Raw genomic sequence first — 18,131 nt, forward strand, 5'->3', positions numbered from 1 at the left:
TATGTTTTTGCGTGCGCTGGTCCGTTTCCACGCCCACCCCCGTCCACGAGACAATCACATTTCAGGAGTACCACTTCCTACTTTATCAAACCCCACCCACATGGATATCAAGTGCAAATGACCTTATCGCGTAAAAAAAAATTTGCAATGTAAATTTATTTTATTTCAATTTTTTTACAGACATTTCGAGAAACGTCGCAAATTGGATCGTGTGTGAGCAGAACCTTTTATTTTATATGAAGAAAATATTGTGGAGATGCCGGGGATTGAACCCGGGACCTCATACATGCGAAGCATGCGCTCTACCACTGAGCTACATCCCCGTAGAGTCATACTGTCATAATCTCCTTTATCTATTGTTCTTATCGTATTGTTCTTAAACTCCAATTTGTTAACGAGGATTTTTTTATTTATTTGGTTGTCTATGAGGGTCAGTCCATTCAATTCAAATCCAGATTTCCAGAAATCAGATTTTATTGAAGCACAAATTAGAGGACAGTTTTTAAACACCTAAATTAAACATAATAGAGAATGACACACTTTTGTAACACTTTCTTGCACAATGCATCCTAGCTTATTAAAATAATAATGCTAATAATATTCACTACTATTTAAATTATTTGCACATCTGGCAGGAGCTAAGCTGCATTTCGTTGCTGTGTACTTGCACCTGTACTATCAAATGCCAATCAGATTGTATCTATCTGTCTATCTAGAGAAGAATCTGAATAATTTCCCTAAATAAACATGGCTTAATATTTTTCTAAACAATACTAAATGCTAGGATTTATATTAGTGTGACAACTGCACTGAAAACCTTCACAGGGCTTCATTAAAGAAAACTCCACAGTAATGTTTTAAAGACATTTATTTTAAAGAACATGTACAGTTTTTTTTATGTATCCTAAAAAAGCATGACAAGATAGACACGAAACCTAAGAAATGATATAATGAATAATACAAACAATGTAAATCACTCCATTTTTGTAAGACGGATCCCTAAATTGTTAACTTTCTGTTAAAAAAGCTTTCTATATTTCACAAAGCGGTCACATTATTCTCTTCTGTTTTATCCTCGCTCCAAATGGCACTGCCAGAAAATGGCTTCAAGTCCACAAGTAAGCCAACTTTTTCTTCATCCTTCACGACTTCCTCTTGTTTACTGTCATCTCCTTTTGCTTCGTCTTTTGCCCCCTCTTCTTTTTCTTGTTCTTCATCTTTCTTTTCCTCTTCCTTGCTGTTATTCTGCTTAACTCCCTCCTTTAGGCCAACACTGGAACAATTATCCAATGAATCGTTGTGAGGTTCCTCTTCCTCTGCTTTGGCTATGTTTTCAGTTTCACTGTGGCCTTGCTCTGTGCTCTCTTCTTCTTCTTCTTCTTCTTCTTCTTCTCCTTCTTCCTTTTCTTCACCACTATTCCCATCTTCGTTTTTACTTAAAGCTTGCTCCTCATCAGCTTGTGGAGGCCTCAGTTCAACTAACCTGGTCTGCACCACTGCGATGCCTTGCATTACACGATCACGAAGGCCTCCCTCACCAAGGACAAGCTTCTGAATGGTATATTTATCCTTAGTTTCCCGATTCAGGTGCTTGTAGAGGAACAATAGGAGAATAACCAGGATGACAAGGATGAAGAAGACAATCAAGACCATGTAAGTATTGTCTTCTGTAGAATCTGACATCATCACTGAGGAAACAAGAAAGAGGAAGCAGATTGTAAGCAACTAAACCTTCCACTATTAAACTGGTATTCTTGGAGAGTTTTAGAGCACTTAGCTTAGTGTATCTAACATGATCAAATCAACTGAAGCATGTTTTTTTTTTTTTAAACAACTTTACAGGGTGGTATACCTTTTTATAATGGTGAGCTATTTCATCTGAGAAAATTCCACCACATCTGTATCTTGGAGTCTGTGAGGAAAAAAACCATAAACTTAAGTGCCTCTTTTTTTAGCAGTTCATGCTGAGTGTGTTGTAGTGCAGAAACATATCTTCTGCAAAACTTTCATACAGGAAGCACCTGTGGTCTTTTTTCCAGTTCTTCACCATCATAGTGTTCTGGCATGACAAAAAACTTTTAAAATTAGCAGGTTAAGAATAGAATGATAAATTTAAAATCAAGCGATTACTACATCGAAGGTTCGCTAAAGTGAAAACAGTAAATTTTTATATTATATTATGTATAATTATGCATTTTAATAATCACATTTAAGCCATGTACATGTGCTTTGATAAATGTGCTTCATTTGCATTGATTTAATTTAATTTTAACTTTAGTGTATTTGGAGATCTTGTTACAAAAATGTTTCCAGACAAATGTGCGATTTTTATTAACTAATGTTCTTCCTTTTATCATCACAATCTTTAAAACATTATTTATACAATTTGTTGAAAAAAAAAAAATATATATATATATATATATATAATTAAAAGGACACAGTGCTACTATTTGCACTTCTGGTAGATGCTAAACTGCATTTCATTGCTCTGTACCTGTACCTGTACTATCTAATGTCAATCAAGTCTTATCTATCTGTTTATCTACAGTATATTCTGTACAATTAAAAAATTAATATAACAAATATTTTTAAAGTATAACCAAAGATTATAGTAACAGTAGTTGGTGATGGTAATAATAACATTAGTTAATAAAGATGGCATTTTGTCGGGAAGCATTTTTGTAAGAAGATCTCCAAATACACTGAAGTTAAAATTCAATTAAATAAATGCAAATGAAGCACATTTATCAAAGCACATGTACATGGCTTAATTTTGGTTATTTACGAGGTTAAATCAAAAGTTTATAATGACAAACTAATATGTATGTGAAAGTATATTCTAAATAGCCTTTTGGGACACAAAAATAACAATGATAAAGGGATGCTCACCAAATACCATATAAATTCATTTATTTCTATATCTTTTATGATTAAAACATGTCATAACTTACCGTTAGTTGTTTGTTCTTTAGCCTATATGAACTTACAAGAGAAAACGTAGATGCGTGCTGTGTGGAAAGAAAAAGAAAAAAAGAGGGTGGAGATAAAGCAAGGCAATGAACTGAAAATAGAACTGAAAAATTACTTGCATGAAAGTGTGCTTGTGTGTGTGTGTGTGTGTGCTATGTCTATATTATATATATATATATATATATATATATATATATATATATATATATATATATATATATATATATATATATATATATATACATATATATATATACATATATATATATATATATATAATATAGACATAGCACACACACACACACACACACACACACACAAGCACACTTTCATGCTCACACTTTCATACTCAGTCTTAATACAATAATAATAATTAATACATTGTATACATTGTATTGTATATATATATATATATATATATATATATATATATATATATATATATATATATATATATATATATATATATATATATATATATATATATGACAATTTTAATATTAAGGATTTAGAGTAAAAAAATAATAATGTTTGCAGTTACAGTTCTGTTTTTTATACAGGAAGGAATGCCCAGAGCTCTAGTGTGAGATAGCACGCCTGACTACTAGTTGCTCAGATACCACATCCTGTTGTGAGTATCTGAACAGTCAAAACTTCATACAAAATATAAAAACCAAACTCTGCATGAGCCTGCTATGCAAACATGCAAATTGTTTCTAAGAGAGCATGTGTATGCATGGAAAGACAATTTCAAGCCTCAATTTATAATTAGTTACTACAAGGTTTTTCATTATATCTATATGTTTTATCTATATCTATCTGTTTTTACATTGACTAAAAGGTGTCAAAGAACTTGAGAACTTGAAAAAAAGCAAGAATTTTTTTTGTTAAGTTCAAGAGCATAAGTCATATGAGGTCACAAGTCACTGAGCCATCAGCTTGATAGACAAATAGGCAGAGTGTTATTGCAAATGTATATCAATTATTGCACATATACCTCATTAACATAAATATTGCTTGAGCGTAAATGATTTTAAGTGCTTCAATTCATTTTTTTTAACAAACAGGAGCTAGCAATACAACAGAAAAACAACAGCTAAGTGTTCTGGGAAACAATAAAAGTGTACGAGGGTGGCTTTTACACTTAATTCTGCCTTGTACATTTCTTAAGTGAGAAGTTCAATACCAGAAATGTCCTATACTCAAACTTAAAACATTAATGCTATTTATGCAACAGGAAACGAGAGGGGTGTTTTACAGTAAACAATTTTACACATTTAAATATAATATCACGAGCTACTGCGGGCAAAACCGTTTAAAATGGTAGATCATTTTGGTAGAATGTCTTCACAGCACATAAGTAGAAATAGTGTCTGAATGACCTCTACTAAAGCCTCGTAATATAAAAAAATACTTTTATGGCATCTTAAGAAATATAAAAGAGTAAAATTAGCCAAACATTTCAAACATATACCAGCTAGCAAAGATAGTCTACCAGTTTGACCAGCTTGACCTGTGTGTGTTGCTGACTGGTAGCTAATCATACTGGATTTTTCACAACAGATGGTTTGATTTGTATTTTCTTGGAAATGTAAAAAAAAAAAATAATTTTATAATAAAAAATAATAAAATAAATCAATTGCAATAAAATCTATGCAATAAATATGCATATACAGAATACATTCAAATAATGTATTTAATATAAATAAAGGTATAGACAAATAAATAAATATATCTATAAATTATTCAAAAGTAATACACTATATGGACAAAAGTAATGGGACACCTGACTTTTCCAGCCATATGCATTTGCAGCTGAATGAGCAAAAATTTCCACACCCACACTACAAAATCCAACGGACCATCTTCCCAAAAGAGTGGAGATTATTATAACACCAAATAGAGACTGAATGTGGAATGAAATGTTCAAAAAAACACATAAATCTTATTATGAGGTGTCCACAAACTTTTGTCTTTACATTGTAGCCAAAAGGGGCTTAATGAGAAAAGGTAGTATTTTAAATGGACATGGTGTATGACACATATAATATTATTAAATGGATGGTTTTAAAAATGTTCTTATATTGATAATTCAGAATCCAAATGTGTACTTTCCTACTGGGCAAGGGATAATTTGACATGGGGATTTGTCTTTAGTCTCTTTAGATTTGTCTCTTGCTGTATGTATATATGTATTAATTGTGTGCTGGAGTTAGGGCTGTGGTCCTAACAGGCCCGCCATATAGGCCTGTGTGGGTGCAACGTGTTATTCCACTATAGCTTAAAAGTGTTTATTATTGCATGTCTAATATGATTTTACTTGAGTTAGAGCAAGGGTATAAATATATTCTAACCCCAGTTTTAATTTCATTATTTTATATAAAGGCTCAAGTTAGTTATGGAAGGTGGTTTGTTCAAAGGCTATTATAGTTTAAGATGTTATATAGTATGATTATAACATGATAATTAATCTGTTAACTGGTTTACACTTTTATAACAATATTTTCTGTTCATATAATTCATTAGACACCATGGAAGAATAATGAAAAAAAAAGTATAACAGTTTGGATTATTTTTGGCTCTAGAGCATGCATTTGGTCCTCTGTGATTCACTGTGCATCATGCATGAAAAATGAAGCACTGTGTTTTTGTGCTTACTCTCTAAAGTTCCTGTTTGTAATTACAGTACTTTTCTACTTACTCCATTTGATTCCACCAAATGTATAAGTCACAGTTACTGCACTACACTAGTTTCATTAACTATCCTTGCATACATTTCTATAACTGTCTAAGGAATTATCTACACTCACTGACCACTTTATTATGAACACCTGTTCACCTGCTCATTCATGCAATTAACCAATTATAAAGAAGTACAATGCATACAATCATGCAACTACAGGTCGAGAGACACTTCAGATACTAATAAATGGTGCCAGAAGGCAGAATAGAGTATTTCAGAAACTGTTGCTCTCCTGGGATTCTTTATGCAACAGTCTCTAGAGCTTTGACAGAATAGTGTGAAGTGTGAAAAACTAAAATAAAATTTACTTTGACAGTTCAAAACATTTAGGTGGTAAGAGAATTCAGAAAAGAACATTCAGAATGGTTTAAGCTGACAGAAAAGTGATGGTATCAAGTTCAAGTTTAGAGTTAAAGTGAACTATGTGTATTTATCCCTGATGAGCAGCCTGGGGTGACTGTGGAAGGAAAAACTCCCTTAGATGTTATGAGGAAGAAACTTTGAGAGGAACCAGACTCGAAAGGGAAACCTATTCTATTTTAGGTGATATCAAGTGTGTGATTATAAATCTTAAAGCAATACAAAACAGCGGAGAGTGAGAACTAACACGGAGAGCACCGGAATAAAGATTATAAGTTATGTCGTTTCTACTTTGACAATCAGTTGACGTTGTGGAACCAGGAGCTACTGAGCAACTCATAAAACATCATCGTAGATCCAAAACTGGCCTCTCCATGCCAGAGCCTTTAAAAATAAATACGTCTCTAGATGGGGTCAGCATCTACTTCTTTGAAGGTCCATAATCTTTATGAGGTGGGACACAACTGGATCTGGTGCAACCACGGGATGCCTCGGGATGGATAGAGAAAGAAAAGCAGTGGAGAGGAATTAGCGTAGCTGCTGTTTTTAATATTAACCTGCAAAAGTTGATAATGTGCATGTGATTAGATGTACTGGAGCACAAGGTTATATGTGATGTGTGTTAGGTGTAGGATTTGCTAAAAAGATACGTCTTTCATCCGCACTTAAACTGAGTGTGTCTGAGCCCTGAACACTGTCAGGAAGACTATTCCAAAGTTTAGGAGTGTGTCTCACTCTGCAGTAAGGTATGAAAGCAGTAAAAGAACCCCTTGACCAGACTGTGCAAGTTTCTTCAAACCAATTGACTCTAGCACAGAGACTGGAATCACTTACAGTCTGTGTACTGCTTGCACTCAGTTATGTGTTGTCTTATTTAACTCGTGTATTGGTTATGTAGGACCTTGGGCCTGGAGGAAAATTGTTTCATGTCACTTGTGTACTTTACTACCTGTAGGGCTGAAACGACGATAAAGCCTTTGAGATGCTGTATAATCAACGACTAACCAATTCACAGTCATAGACCTATGGGTTTTTATTTTAAATGACAAATCTTCAAGAAAACATGTATTTCACATTTCATCACATAAAGCCTGTGTAAACAAATTGATTGAAGGCAAAGGATGAGCAAACACATCCCTGATTGTAGTGCACAAATATACAGCATGTGGTAATGAAAAAATAAATAAATCCACCATAGCCCTGCTTATTTATTAAGTAACTAAGAAGAGTGAAATGTTGTCTCGTTTAATGCAGACAGAACGTCTGAATAAGTGAATTGTCAGTGCTACATAGGCTTTGAGAATACATACAGCCAACAGAGTCTCCCTACACAAAACAGTCTCTAATAAGATCTATAAAACCAAATGTACTTCCTATCCCACACTGCACACATCACAACGACTACATTGTTAAGAGCTATGCCATTCTAATGCAAGTGAAAAGAAATAAAAAATAGTAATGAATTTTTAACAGTTCTGGTCAATAGACAAAGGTTTGCATTATGATCATCAAGGCTATTAGATATTAAAGGCTGCTAAAGAGTACAGCATGTGGGATTTTGGGTTCCATATTGTTTGCTAATTGACACCTTTTAGATCAAGGAGCTGCACACCCAAATGCTAGTGCCACAAAAATGTAGTACTTCAGCCCATACTGCAATCTTTCCCAAATCAGTTTCCGATTAGCAGCATTAGTCAGTACCTGATGTAAAAGCTTAATAAAACATCCTCTTTTTTTTAGACAACTGTTTATCTGCTCATGATAATTAACATAGATCTACTCTCTAAATCAAGCTTAAAATGTCAGCGCTCGATGTATATTTTGTTACACTTAAGGTTTTAAATTGCATTTCTTAGGACCCTTCGCAGTAATGTAAAGCTATAATAGATGCGGTCAAGGCTGTGATGTCACACTTCGCCTTCATCAAGTCGCGCTAGTTGCCTTTCGAGTGCGTCAATCCTGTGACCCTGAGCTAACACAAGTGCTCGGAGGGCACGAACTTCTGTCAGAATGTCAGCCAGCTGATCGTCCTGGGAAAGGAAACAGATGAATACAGCATTATAAGGAAAGAAAGGGACAGAATGTAATACAAAAAAAGAAAAAGGAAACTCTAAATCAGTGTAATCTTGTTGCACTTGGTGTTGTTAAAGACCCAGTTTGTTTTTATACCCCTTTCCTCGTGCGGTCCGTCCCTCCTTCAACTTCCCTCCTAAATAGTGGTGTCCTCTCACTCCCTGTCTGTCTGGCAGCAGTGTTCGTGCTGAGAGCGGTAGTGCTGATGCTAGTAGCCGAGTTGCTCTGAGGTAGCAGTTTCGGTCTTCCGCGCAGTGTGTTATATTTGGACGCAGGAACGTTGTAGCTGCCACTCATGGAGACTAAGATGGGGGGTGCATCTTGCCCTGCAATCCAGTCTTCGGCCAGTAGAGAGGGCTCTAAGCCTGCAGTGTCTGGATACAGATCCCCCTGGAACAGGTCTGACTGGAAAGCATTTATATGACAGCAATGTTAAATCGGTTCCAATTTCTTAACAATACGTCATCTTTTAGAACACAGATTTAACAATCTCTTAGATATTTGAGCAAATATTTAATATACTCTGGTGAATTGTAAAAACTATGTATCTTTTATATGACACGGAAAATATCTGTTCAAATGTGGTTTCAGGCTCATGTGTTCTGCAAAAAGCCCGGTTTTATACTCTTATCAAATAACAGAGATATAAGCAATAGTGCAATCTTAGTTAGCCACAAATTTTCAGACAAGAGAAAAACATCTACAATGAGGAATAGCCAGTTCATATGTAAAACATTAAGAAGGCTCTATGTTAAAGTTTGTTTGCAACATATCATGTGCTTTTCTCTTTTTTTTCCTATATGATGAATAATTCATATAGGCTTCTATGTACATTCATGCAAAACACGAGTCTTTTGGAGCACTCTGGCAACCCGAGCTCATGAATGGAATTACCTTGATGACATATTTGTGCATTCATGTATTGGTAGCGACTTCTTGAATAGGTAAATTTCCACCTCAATATGTTTCTAATATTACTAATATAGAATTTGCATTAAAACAAACAGTGAACACAACTGACCTTTCTTGGCACAGTCATGGAAATGGGCTCAATCTTCCTCTCGTGAAGTTTATAAAACCTGGATGAAATGAAAGGAAACACACAAAAAGATATAAGAATGGTCAGACATTGTACTCAGGTAACATGATTTTATGGATTGTATGGGTTTGTGAGTTTTTTTTAAGCTACTTTTACCTGGCAATCTCACACTTGTTAACATCTACTCCTCTCTTGCTGAGGAAACCAGCTCCTCGCTGAGGCTCCTTGCTACTGTAGAGACTAAGGAAGTGGATGTAGGGAGACTCATTGGTCACCTCAAAGTAGCGAATGGTGCAGTCACCCTGAAAGATAGATTATGGGAAATTAATAAATAGGTATAACTTTTAACAAGGCTTGGTAGCACATTCAAATCTAAGCACTAAAATTTCATAGATCATGGATGTTAAAGCTCTAAAAAGGGTTACAATGAAATGATTTTAAATGAATATTCTAAAAAAAAAGAAAAAGAGAGCTAGTCTCTGTAATTTCACTAAAAGGCAAAACTAGGTAAATATACACCACCATCTGGCAAACTGAATATTTTTAAAGAAGCTCCTGAATTTCTAGTATTATTTATAAAGGATTTCACCATCAGGTATGAATAAAATAAATACTTTTTCAATAATTATATGGCTAATAACAAATGGTTGTTATTGCAATAACAATAATTGTAATGCCATTGAGCTGTAGGTTCTTTTTTTTTGGCACAAATGTTAGTAATAAGTAACCAGTGAAATCTCTGAAATGTCTTTGGTAAAAGTGACAGTGTATATCTGAATACGTTTTACCTTTCCACACAGATACACCATGTTTGTATCTGGGTCATAGAAAGGAAGGAGAACTCCATTACTGGTGTCCATTTCCTGAACAGCCATTGGCTCGGAGAGATCTTTCTAATAATTAAAACAACACACATAAGAACATAAATTGTAAATTGTAACCTGTGTATAATATTATAAAAAATATTTGTAACTAAAAAACAAATGCTGGATGGGCGTGTATGAGTGCAATGGAACATTGGTATATTACAATATGCTACAGGATTTATGAAACTGTGTGACACGTAAAAATTATATAATAGGTAAACTACAGTAGATAGACAGATATTGTTAGGAAGCTAACATCTGAGAAAAACCTTCAAAGCTAGCTAATGTTAAATAACATCCAAATTAAAAATAGCAAACTTTAGAGGGTATTATCACAGCTTGCTAGTTAATGTTAACTACCATATTTCCAACGATGTCAGATAAATCCTAAAGTTTGCTTGGTAGTTTTAAAATTTATCACCGAATTAGCTAAGTAGGGGGTAAAAATGCATGTTTGTGAAAGTAACTAAGCCTGAAAAGTAAACAAGTAAGGCTGTTATTGTCATTTTTTTGCACTTGAGTTGTGCTTGATCTATGATATGGCTCAAATACTTATACTGAGTACCATACTGTGAATCTCAGTGCTACTATTAGGACTTAAAAACATTGAAAATTTGGTATACTATATGTAGAAATTATCAATATAATAATCAATATTTTTTTATCGTCTAATGTGGTGGTGGTGTTTGTCTTACCGTATCCCATAAAGCCAGCTGTCTCTCACTCATGCGGCTAAATCCGGTTGTCAGGATTTTTCCATCAGCAAGGAAGACACCTCTCATTGGCCTGGTGCCCTCATGAGCCTTTTCCCGCACCTGAGGGAAAGAGCGGGATAAAAACAGAAACAGTTCATGTTAAACAGCCACGCAGTATACAGTTAGGAGAGACGAATACAAAAAGTCTAAACCATTAGAGATTAGAAGTTTGGCTGTAGTAATGAAGGTGACTCTGTAAATGCAGGGTGATTTAGTTGTACATTTGCTGTTAAAAATAGTGGAAGAAATTAGCTTTTAATGGGTTTAATAACAAATCATTGGTCAGGAAATTAGCAAGAACTAAACTAAATGATAAAGTCACTCATTACAGATATATTTCCAAAGTAACTATGATAGGGTATGAAAGGTAAAACTGCAGACAGCTTTTTATAGAAAGAAGAGTCAATGCTGTTCCATTTAGTGTTGATGTTCTTCAAAACCCAGACACATGCTAAATTTTGACAAGAAAACATTTTTAAACATTAAAATCATTATTATTTTAACTTTATGTACAAGAAGGCTATATGGTAAACGTCAGGGTTTCTAGCTGGTTTCCCAAACAGCAACAGTTATTGAGCAAGTAGTCACAGGAGCTCTCAGAAGTGTGTGATTTGTTTGACTAATGATTAGTTATTACAACCATTAAAAATCTTTACTCATTTTGGGCTTGACTTGTTTTTGTTTTTTACAGAAAATTTCTTTTTTATGTTTGTTTTATTATAATTTACTTTTAATGAGGAATTTGTAAAAACAAGGTTTATTCTGTGAATGCGGCCCGGGTTCGATCCCCGGTCAGGGAACCAACCCCAGCCATTAGGGTTGCACAAGCCTTAGTGCCGGTCCCAAGCCCAGATAAATGGGAAGGGGTTGCGTTAGGAAGGGCATCCAGCGTAAAAACGTGCCAAATCAAACATGCGGATGGTCCGCTGTGGCGACCCCTAATGGGAGAAGCTGAAAGAACATCAAAGTGAATAATACACAATCATTCGATATCACATTATAATTGTAGATGAAAAGAAAAAAGAAAGGAATACAAAATTTTATTATTCACATGATTTTCAGGAAATAGGATCCAACTTCCGGGTGATCATGTGACATTTCAGATGCGAATGCATTCAGGTAACAGGGCTATGTGAATGTTGTGTAAACTAGAATGTACATTTTTCAAGAGCTATAATGAAAGGTTCATTGGGAAAAACATTTCAAGTATGGGATGCAAGATAGAATCACTTGCATTAATGCAAAAATAAAATAAAATGATTTTAAAAAATGTGAGATTTTGGAAATATTTTAATTATACTGTAATTATACTGTATTATACTGCCTATTTCCAAAGGTATTGACATTTGAAGTTATGCATCTGATATATACACATTTGTTGTGGAAGACACTTAAGCTGTGTTCAAAATATTTTTTATATTCAAGATACATAAACATTTGTACAAATAATATTGTGGGACACAAATGGCACACATTTAGAGAATAGGCTCTGGGCTGAGAATAACACTTGGATTTTTATCTGTAAGGAAAGCAGCCTGTAACTGGAGCTCACATGATCCTTCTATTGTAAGACACGTCTTCTGTAGGCCCCCTAGCCACGTTAAAACTGACCTTAAGTATAGTGCCTCGTCGAGGGTCAATAACCCGCAAGGCTTTGTCTTTGCAGGTAGTACAGATCACGCTCCCCTCTCTGTTCCAGCACACACTGTAGATCTGATCTGGATGAGCATCACTCAGCTCATACACCAGCTCACCAGTGCCAATATCCCATATGCACAATAGGTTATCACAACCTGAGAAAAAGTCAAAATAAACAAAGAGAAAGAAACTCTTCAGTTGCACACATGTAGTAACAAATCTCAAAGCATGAGTGCAAGAATTTACAATTTCAACATTTGCATGCTAATGCAAATTAGTTGTAGGAGTGTCGTCCCTGGCTGTGCTTCTTACACATCACTTGCACAGAAAAACTCCCTGGAATCGGTTTCATAAACAAAATGTAGGCATTTCCCAAAACACACAAAACTATAGACACAATTTTAAGACCAGAAAAGGTGATAAACTGACAGGAGATGGAATGGTATTTTTCTTATCTTCATCTATCTAGTTTGGGTGAGTCTGTACACATAGCTTCACCTTTAGTATCAGATTCCTGTTGTTGGATGGCAGGATTGTCCAATGTGGTCTTCTGCTATCCATTTATCAATCTGCTAAGAACAATATGACCATTTTTCTCGAACCCCTCTTATCAACAAATACTGTTTTCACCCACAGGCCTGTTGCTTGTTGTTTGTTTGTTTGTTTCTTTGTACAAACTCTAGATATTGTTCTGTGTGAAAATCCCAGTAAATCCTATGTTTATGAAATACTCAAACCAACCAAACTATGCCACAATCAGTCACAGAGATTACACTTTTCCACATTCCGATATTTGATGTGAACATTAACATTAGCGGATGTAACTGCATGATTATTTGCATTATGCTGATGCCACATGATCAGCTAATTAGATAAGTGCTAAAATAACCAAATGTGCAGGTGTTGATAATAATATAAAGGATTATTGTGTGCCTGTTGTATGTCTTATGTGGGCAATTGAAAAGAAAATTGGGAAATTTGTTATGAATTTCCCTGTTGGTTTGGACAAAACATATCATTTTCCATTTTGTTCAATTCTATCTAACCCAGACAAAGTAGTAAAAACAACCTCTAACCTCTGACCTCGAACAAAGACTAAGGTGAGCCAAAAGATGCTTAACTAAATTATCCAAATTTGGCATGTGAAGGAGGCCAAATGCAAAACCACACATATACACATGCACACACACACACACACACACACACACACACACACACACACACACACACACACGCACACACACACGCACACACATGCATACACAGTACACAACATGCAAAGACATTACCTGCAGTTAGTAAGATGTTCAGTGCAGTAGGGTGCCAGGCCAGAATGCCCACTCTTTTACTGTGTCCCTCTAGAGTTATTGTAGCCTCAGTCATTGGCACTGTGAGGCCGCCATCCGGAATGTGCCATATCTAACATCATTGAAACACAAGACCTCTTTCAATTCCCTTTTACATAGCAAAAAAAATCAAATAAAGCTGTTCATTCGCAATAGTATTGAACACATCCTTAAAACGAACGCATGGCAAACAATTATTAAACTAACTAAACTGAATTCTAGAAATATGTAAATTTATTAAAAAGAAAACTTGAAATATCACATGAACATAAGTATTCAGGCTTTTGCATCAACAGAACAAGATTTAGCCAAGGTTCTATTGTATAATGAAATCAAGCTTGAACAGTTTGTCTGAAGGAAACCAGGCACCATCCCCACAGTGAAGTGTGGTGGTGGTAGCATCATGCTGTGGGGTGTTTTTCTGCAGCAGGGACTTGGCAGCTGGTCAGGATTGAGGGAAAGCTGAATACAGCAAAGTACAGAAATATCCTAAATGAAACCTGCTCCAGAGCGCTCAGGAACTCAGGAAGGTTCACCTTTCCACATGAAAACAACCACACAGCTAAAAAAACAACATAGAGTGGCTTAAAGACAACTCTGTGAATGTCCTACAGTGGCCCAGTCAGTCCCCCGACTTAAAACCTATTGAATATCTCTGAAGAGACCTGAAAGTGTCTGTCCACCGAAGGTCCTCATCCAACCTGACTCAACTTTACAGGATTTGCCATGAAGGATGCTGCAAAAGAGCTTCTACTTTTTACTTTTTAATACATTTATATGCATTTCTAGGATTCTGTTTTCATTTTGTCATTTTACCTCAGCCCAATCATACTGTATTAAAAATCAAAGAAGCAAAGTCTAATTCAGTCAACTACAACTGACACGTAAAATCTTATTTTTGCTTTGCCACTTGGTTGAAGGTTTAAGAAATCAGCTAAGTTCCACTTATTAAAGTGAGTTAAAAAAACACTGATGTCATGATGCCACATCTAAGCCTGTTTTTTATGAAAATCAGTATATTTATATTGCAATACGATCCATATTCTGCGATGAAATGTGTGCAAGCTACTTTTTGCAGTTGTCCAGCATAAAGCTATAAGACCACTATACTGCATATTTTATTGCAAATATATTCTGAACCGCATGACAAATTTTACATTTGACCTATATCGACACCAAAGGTTCCTTTGTTCACATGGAGCAAATACCTTCACTGTGCAGTCCTCTGAAGCACTGGCAATTATGTTGTCATCATGTGGACACCACTGGATATCGAGCACAGAAGCAGCATGGCCGCATACAGTGGGAGTGGACTGGTCCACTCTACCGGTCTACAAAAAAATATAACAATCAGCTACATATAACACACAGCTACACTGATTTCAATATATAATCAGATATTTTGCCTTCTGTTAAATTGTTGGCTATCCATCAACTGGATACTGCTAAAAACTAAAACAGTGAAAGAGTTTTACAAATACATTTATTGAATTATGTTCAGGTATATTTTGTAACCTTTGTGAGTGGTAATACGAGAAAGGCTCCGCCTCCTCCAGCCTCAGTTATAACAGCGATAAACTTGGGGTTTGCTACACAGAGCTGCCCATCCCATGTCACACGGGTAACTCTGATGTCATCCACACACTGCTCCGCCTTCCACGCCTGGGCGAATACGTGTCGGAACTTACTTTGCCTAACCACACCCCTCCTGAAGGACATGACTAGGAAGAACAAACAACCATTAGAAAGTTTTTGACATTTAGTATAATGTATTAGGTAGAATGGAAATCATACTAACTAGTGACACATGCATAATCTCAATCATTAAAGACGTAGCTATAAAAGGTTAGGGCCTGTTTGAACACTGTGTTGATAGCATTGGCACTCCATGAAGACTAATAGCAAGTCCATTAGAGGATGGTGATGCACTGAGTGTGTTAATTTTTTACAAAAGCTATAATTTCATACTTTAGAAGTAAACATGAAAACCTCTTCTTCCACAAGTCAGACAGGCATTCTGTCCAAGGCAACGAACCAAGAATATTTAACATATTGTTTGATATAGCCTTCGATTGTTCAACACACATACACAACATCAGTATTGCTGTTAAAGATTATAATGGATAAGTGCAATTGAAACATAATTTATTTTTTTCATCATTCACCGGGCTAAATATATTTCCCATAAAAAATACAATATCGTATTCAATCTATATATGTAGTCTATAGAGCCATTAAACCAAATAAAATAAATAAAAATCGATTTGGAGGTTTAGAGATGTCCTAATGGTCCTTATTAGTGTCTAGAAGAGATCAACTTGTGATCTACAATTTGTCAAAGTTGTCCAATTGGTCCTTAACCACTAGACATAACAAACCACCAATAGACGACAAACAACTTACAAGCAGATAAACAAATTGTTTGAGGGTTTCTATAGGTTTTTCAACAAGGATGCCATTTTATAGGAAAGCAAATGAATGAATGAATGAATGAATGAACGACTTATTGAATGAATTAATTGCTCCAACAATGAAAGTCCAGCAATCTGACAATAAGCTTCTGATAACTACGGACAAACCCAGAAGTGCAGCTGTGGAGAATAGAATATCGATGCTTATTCACAAGTGTTAACACAACATATGTTACAACATGTAGCACAGGTGCTTATGATGCGTTAAACATCACTATTTTGCGCACTAATCGCGCCGCCATGATGCTCACGATTCATTTAAATTTACCCACTCTAATTTGTTTAATAGCATTTTATTGGTTATGGTGAAAACGCGATTAACCAATCAGATTCGTGTATTTGTTTTTACTCTGTGCAGAAGCTAGCCGCATTCTAATATCAGGAATACTGAAGAGTAAAAGGAGCAAAACAATATCGTTTCCATTCGACCAGCATGTTATTTTAATAATTTTAGTAAAACTATTTGAAGCAAAAAAAAAGAACAATATGTGCTGTTTGAAGCACTGCAAACAAGAGCTTGTGAACCGATCATGCAGTTTTGTTGTATTTTTTTTTTTTTATTTTTACATTTAGTAGCCTATAAACGATTCTAAACCACGCCGAAAGCAATACACGGCAAATGGCAAATGCACAAACATAAACTATGACACTGCAACTCAGTAGGCCTAATAATCGATTATTAGGAATGCGCGTGCGATGCAAAAATCGATTAATCAACAGTGTTAGAGTTACTATACCTTAGGTTTTAGGGTTTGCTGGAAAAATAAAGGGCAGCTTGAGAGCAAAGACAATAGATAATCCTCTGACACACACACACACACACACACACACACACACAGTAAACGAATCCTTTCAAATCGTCGTTATAGTTTTGCATAACCAGGTGGAAAAAAATTCTACACCAGAAAGACACTTTATCCATTAGGAAGAAGAAAACAAATAGGGATAACATTCTCTATTTCATTCGAAACCCCTGGTTATAAACATAGTGTAATATTAAATGTGTAATCTATTATGAACACTCCGTTTAAAAAAATAATGACCAGGCTCGAGGTTGCGCACGAGCGGCCATCCAAACTGCTGAGAATGAAGTGTCCCGGTATGTAGCATCAAATGTCAGATCTCGAAAGCGTCTGTTCACGCAATATATATACAGTATACTTTTTTATTTTTGCACCTATATATATATATATATATATATATATATATATATTAACACATTGCACCCAATGAACTATTTAGAAGCTGAATCGAATCAAATGATGAAATGATGAATGATATGATTTTTGTGCTCTACCTACCTACAGCAGTGTGATCGCAACCGGAGCGGGAGGCACTGGGCTCCGTCCCAGAGCGCGCACTGCCCTCCTACACAGTGTAGTATAGAACAAGGACAGTTCCAGCACACTACACGCACTACACAGTAAGGGAGTATGCACAGCCTTTTTGTGCGGTGTGTGTGTGAAACATCCTATTTCCTGTTCCAAACCCGTCCTGGTGGCTGTTTTCACAATGGACGCGTTGTTTGCACGAAAATGAAGGAAACGCGTGCATGTGGTTTATGTGCGATGTGGTTCTCAGGTAAATGTTTATTTATTGTACTGACAAAAATATCAGCAGACGCACACATACAGGAGCAGACACCTGAGGTTTCATGTTTCAGAGCTGGAAATTTAGAATAAGAGTCTCACAATGTGCCAGAAAAGTGCGAGGAAAAAAAAAAGAAACACTCACCCACATTAATTTACTATAAATATGCTGTTATTTTATTTCCATATTTTTTTGGTACCACAAAAATTGGCACAAATACATTTAGTGCATTTGGTAGACACCCTTATCCAGAGCGAATTACAACTGAACAGGGGAGGGT

The 18,131-nt window shown here is 35.5% G+C and overlaps 2 protein-coding genes and 1 non-coding gene across 5 annotated transcripts; all 3 read right to left on the reverse strand.

Moving 5' to 3' along the window:
- Window positions 1-251: 251 nt before the first annotated feature.
- trnaa-cgc lies at window positions 252-323 on the reverse strand. Its single transcript has one exon. It is a non-coding gene; the product is annotated as a tRNA-Ala (tRNA).
- A 527-nt stretch (window positions 324-850) lies between these two features.
- Window positions 851-3,103, reverse strand: si:ch211-119e14.1 (major centromere autoantigen B). 2 transcript variants are annotated; one of them, XM_046851863.1, is made up of 4 exons: window positions 2,952-3,089; window positions 2,022-2,059; window positions 1,853-1,912; window positions 851-1,688 (listed from the first exon to the last, which is right to left on the reverse strand). In XM_046851863.1, exon 4 carries the CDS (start codon window positions 1,684-1,686, stop codon window positions 1,039-1,041), a length of 648 nt encoding a protein of 215 aa, XP_046707819.1. In that variant the 5' UTR covers window positions 1,687-1,688; window positions 1,853-1,912; window positions 2,022-2,059; window positions 2,952-3,089; the 3' UTR covers window positions 851-1,038. The 2 variants fall into 2 exon arrangements, with proteins under 2 accessions (XP_046707819.1, XP_046707818.1); XM_046851862.1 differs by lacking the exon at window positions 2,022-2,059 and having other exon boundaries at window positions 2,952-3,103.
- Window positions 3,104-7,081: 3,978 nt separating this feature from the next.
- Window positions 7,082-17,908, reverse strand: coro1b (coronin, actin binding protein, 1B). 2 transcript variants are annotated; one of them, XM_046852656.1, is made up of 11 exons: window positions 17,563-17,908; window positions 15,306-15,511; window positions 14,999-15,121; window positions 13,734-13,863; window positions 12,418-12,599; window positions 10,747-10,866; window positions 9,974-10,078; window positions 9,342-9,487; window positions 9,168-9,225; window positions 8,243-8,551; window positions 7,082-8,103 (listed from the first exon to the last, which is right to left on the reverse strand). In XM_046852656.1, exons 2-11 carry the CDS (start codon window positions 15,507-15,509, stop codon window positions 7,981-7,983), a joined length of 1,500 nt encoding a protein of 499 aa, XP_046708612.1. In that variant the 5' UTR covers window positions 15,510-15,511; window positions 17,563-17,908; the 3' UTR covers window positions 7,082-7,980. The 2 variants fall into 2 exon arrangements, with proteins under 2 accessions (XP_046708612.1, XP_046708613.1); XM_046852657.1 differs by lacking the exon at window positions 17,563-17,908 and adding an exon at window positions 16,999-17,111.
- Between the last annotated feature and the right edge of the window lie 223 nt (window positions 17,909-18,131).

The sequence above is a fragment of the Silurus meridionalis genome, chromosome 6 (genome assembly GCF_014805685.1).
Source record: "Silurus meridionalis isolate SWU-2019-XX chromosome 6, ASM1480568v1, whole genome shotgun sequence".
Taxonomy (NCBI): domain Eukaryota; kingdom Metazoa; phylum Chordata; class Actinopteri; order Siluriformes; family Siluridae; genus Silurus; species Silurus meridionalis.

Coding starts and splice junctions, on each gene's coding strand:
- coro1b (XM_046852656.1), bottom strand. CDS start 15,509: ATGTCCTTCAGGAGGGGTGTGGTTAGGCAAAGTAAGTTCCGACACGTA. Junction 12,600..13,733: donor GAACATCTTACTAACTGCAG/GTAATGTCTTTG, acceptor ACTTTTTCTCAG/GTTGTGATAACCTATTGTGC. Junction 8,552..9,167: donor CCATGACTGTGCCAAGAAAG/GTCAGTTGTGTT, acceptor AATGCTTTCCAG/TCAGACCTGTTCCAGGGGGA.
- si:ch211-119e14.1 (XM_046851862.1), bottom strand. CDS start 1,686: ATGATGTCAGATTCTACAGAAGACAATACTTACATGGTCTTGATTGTC.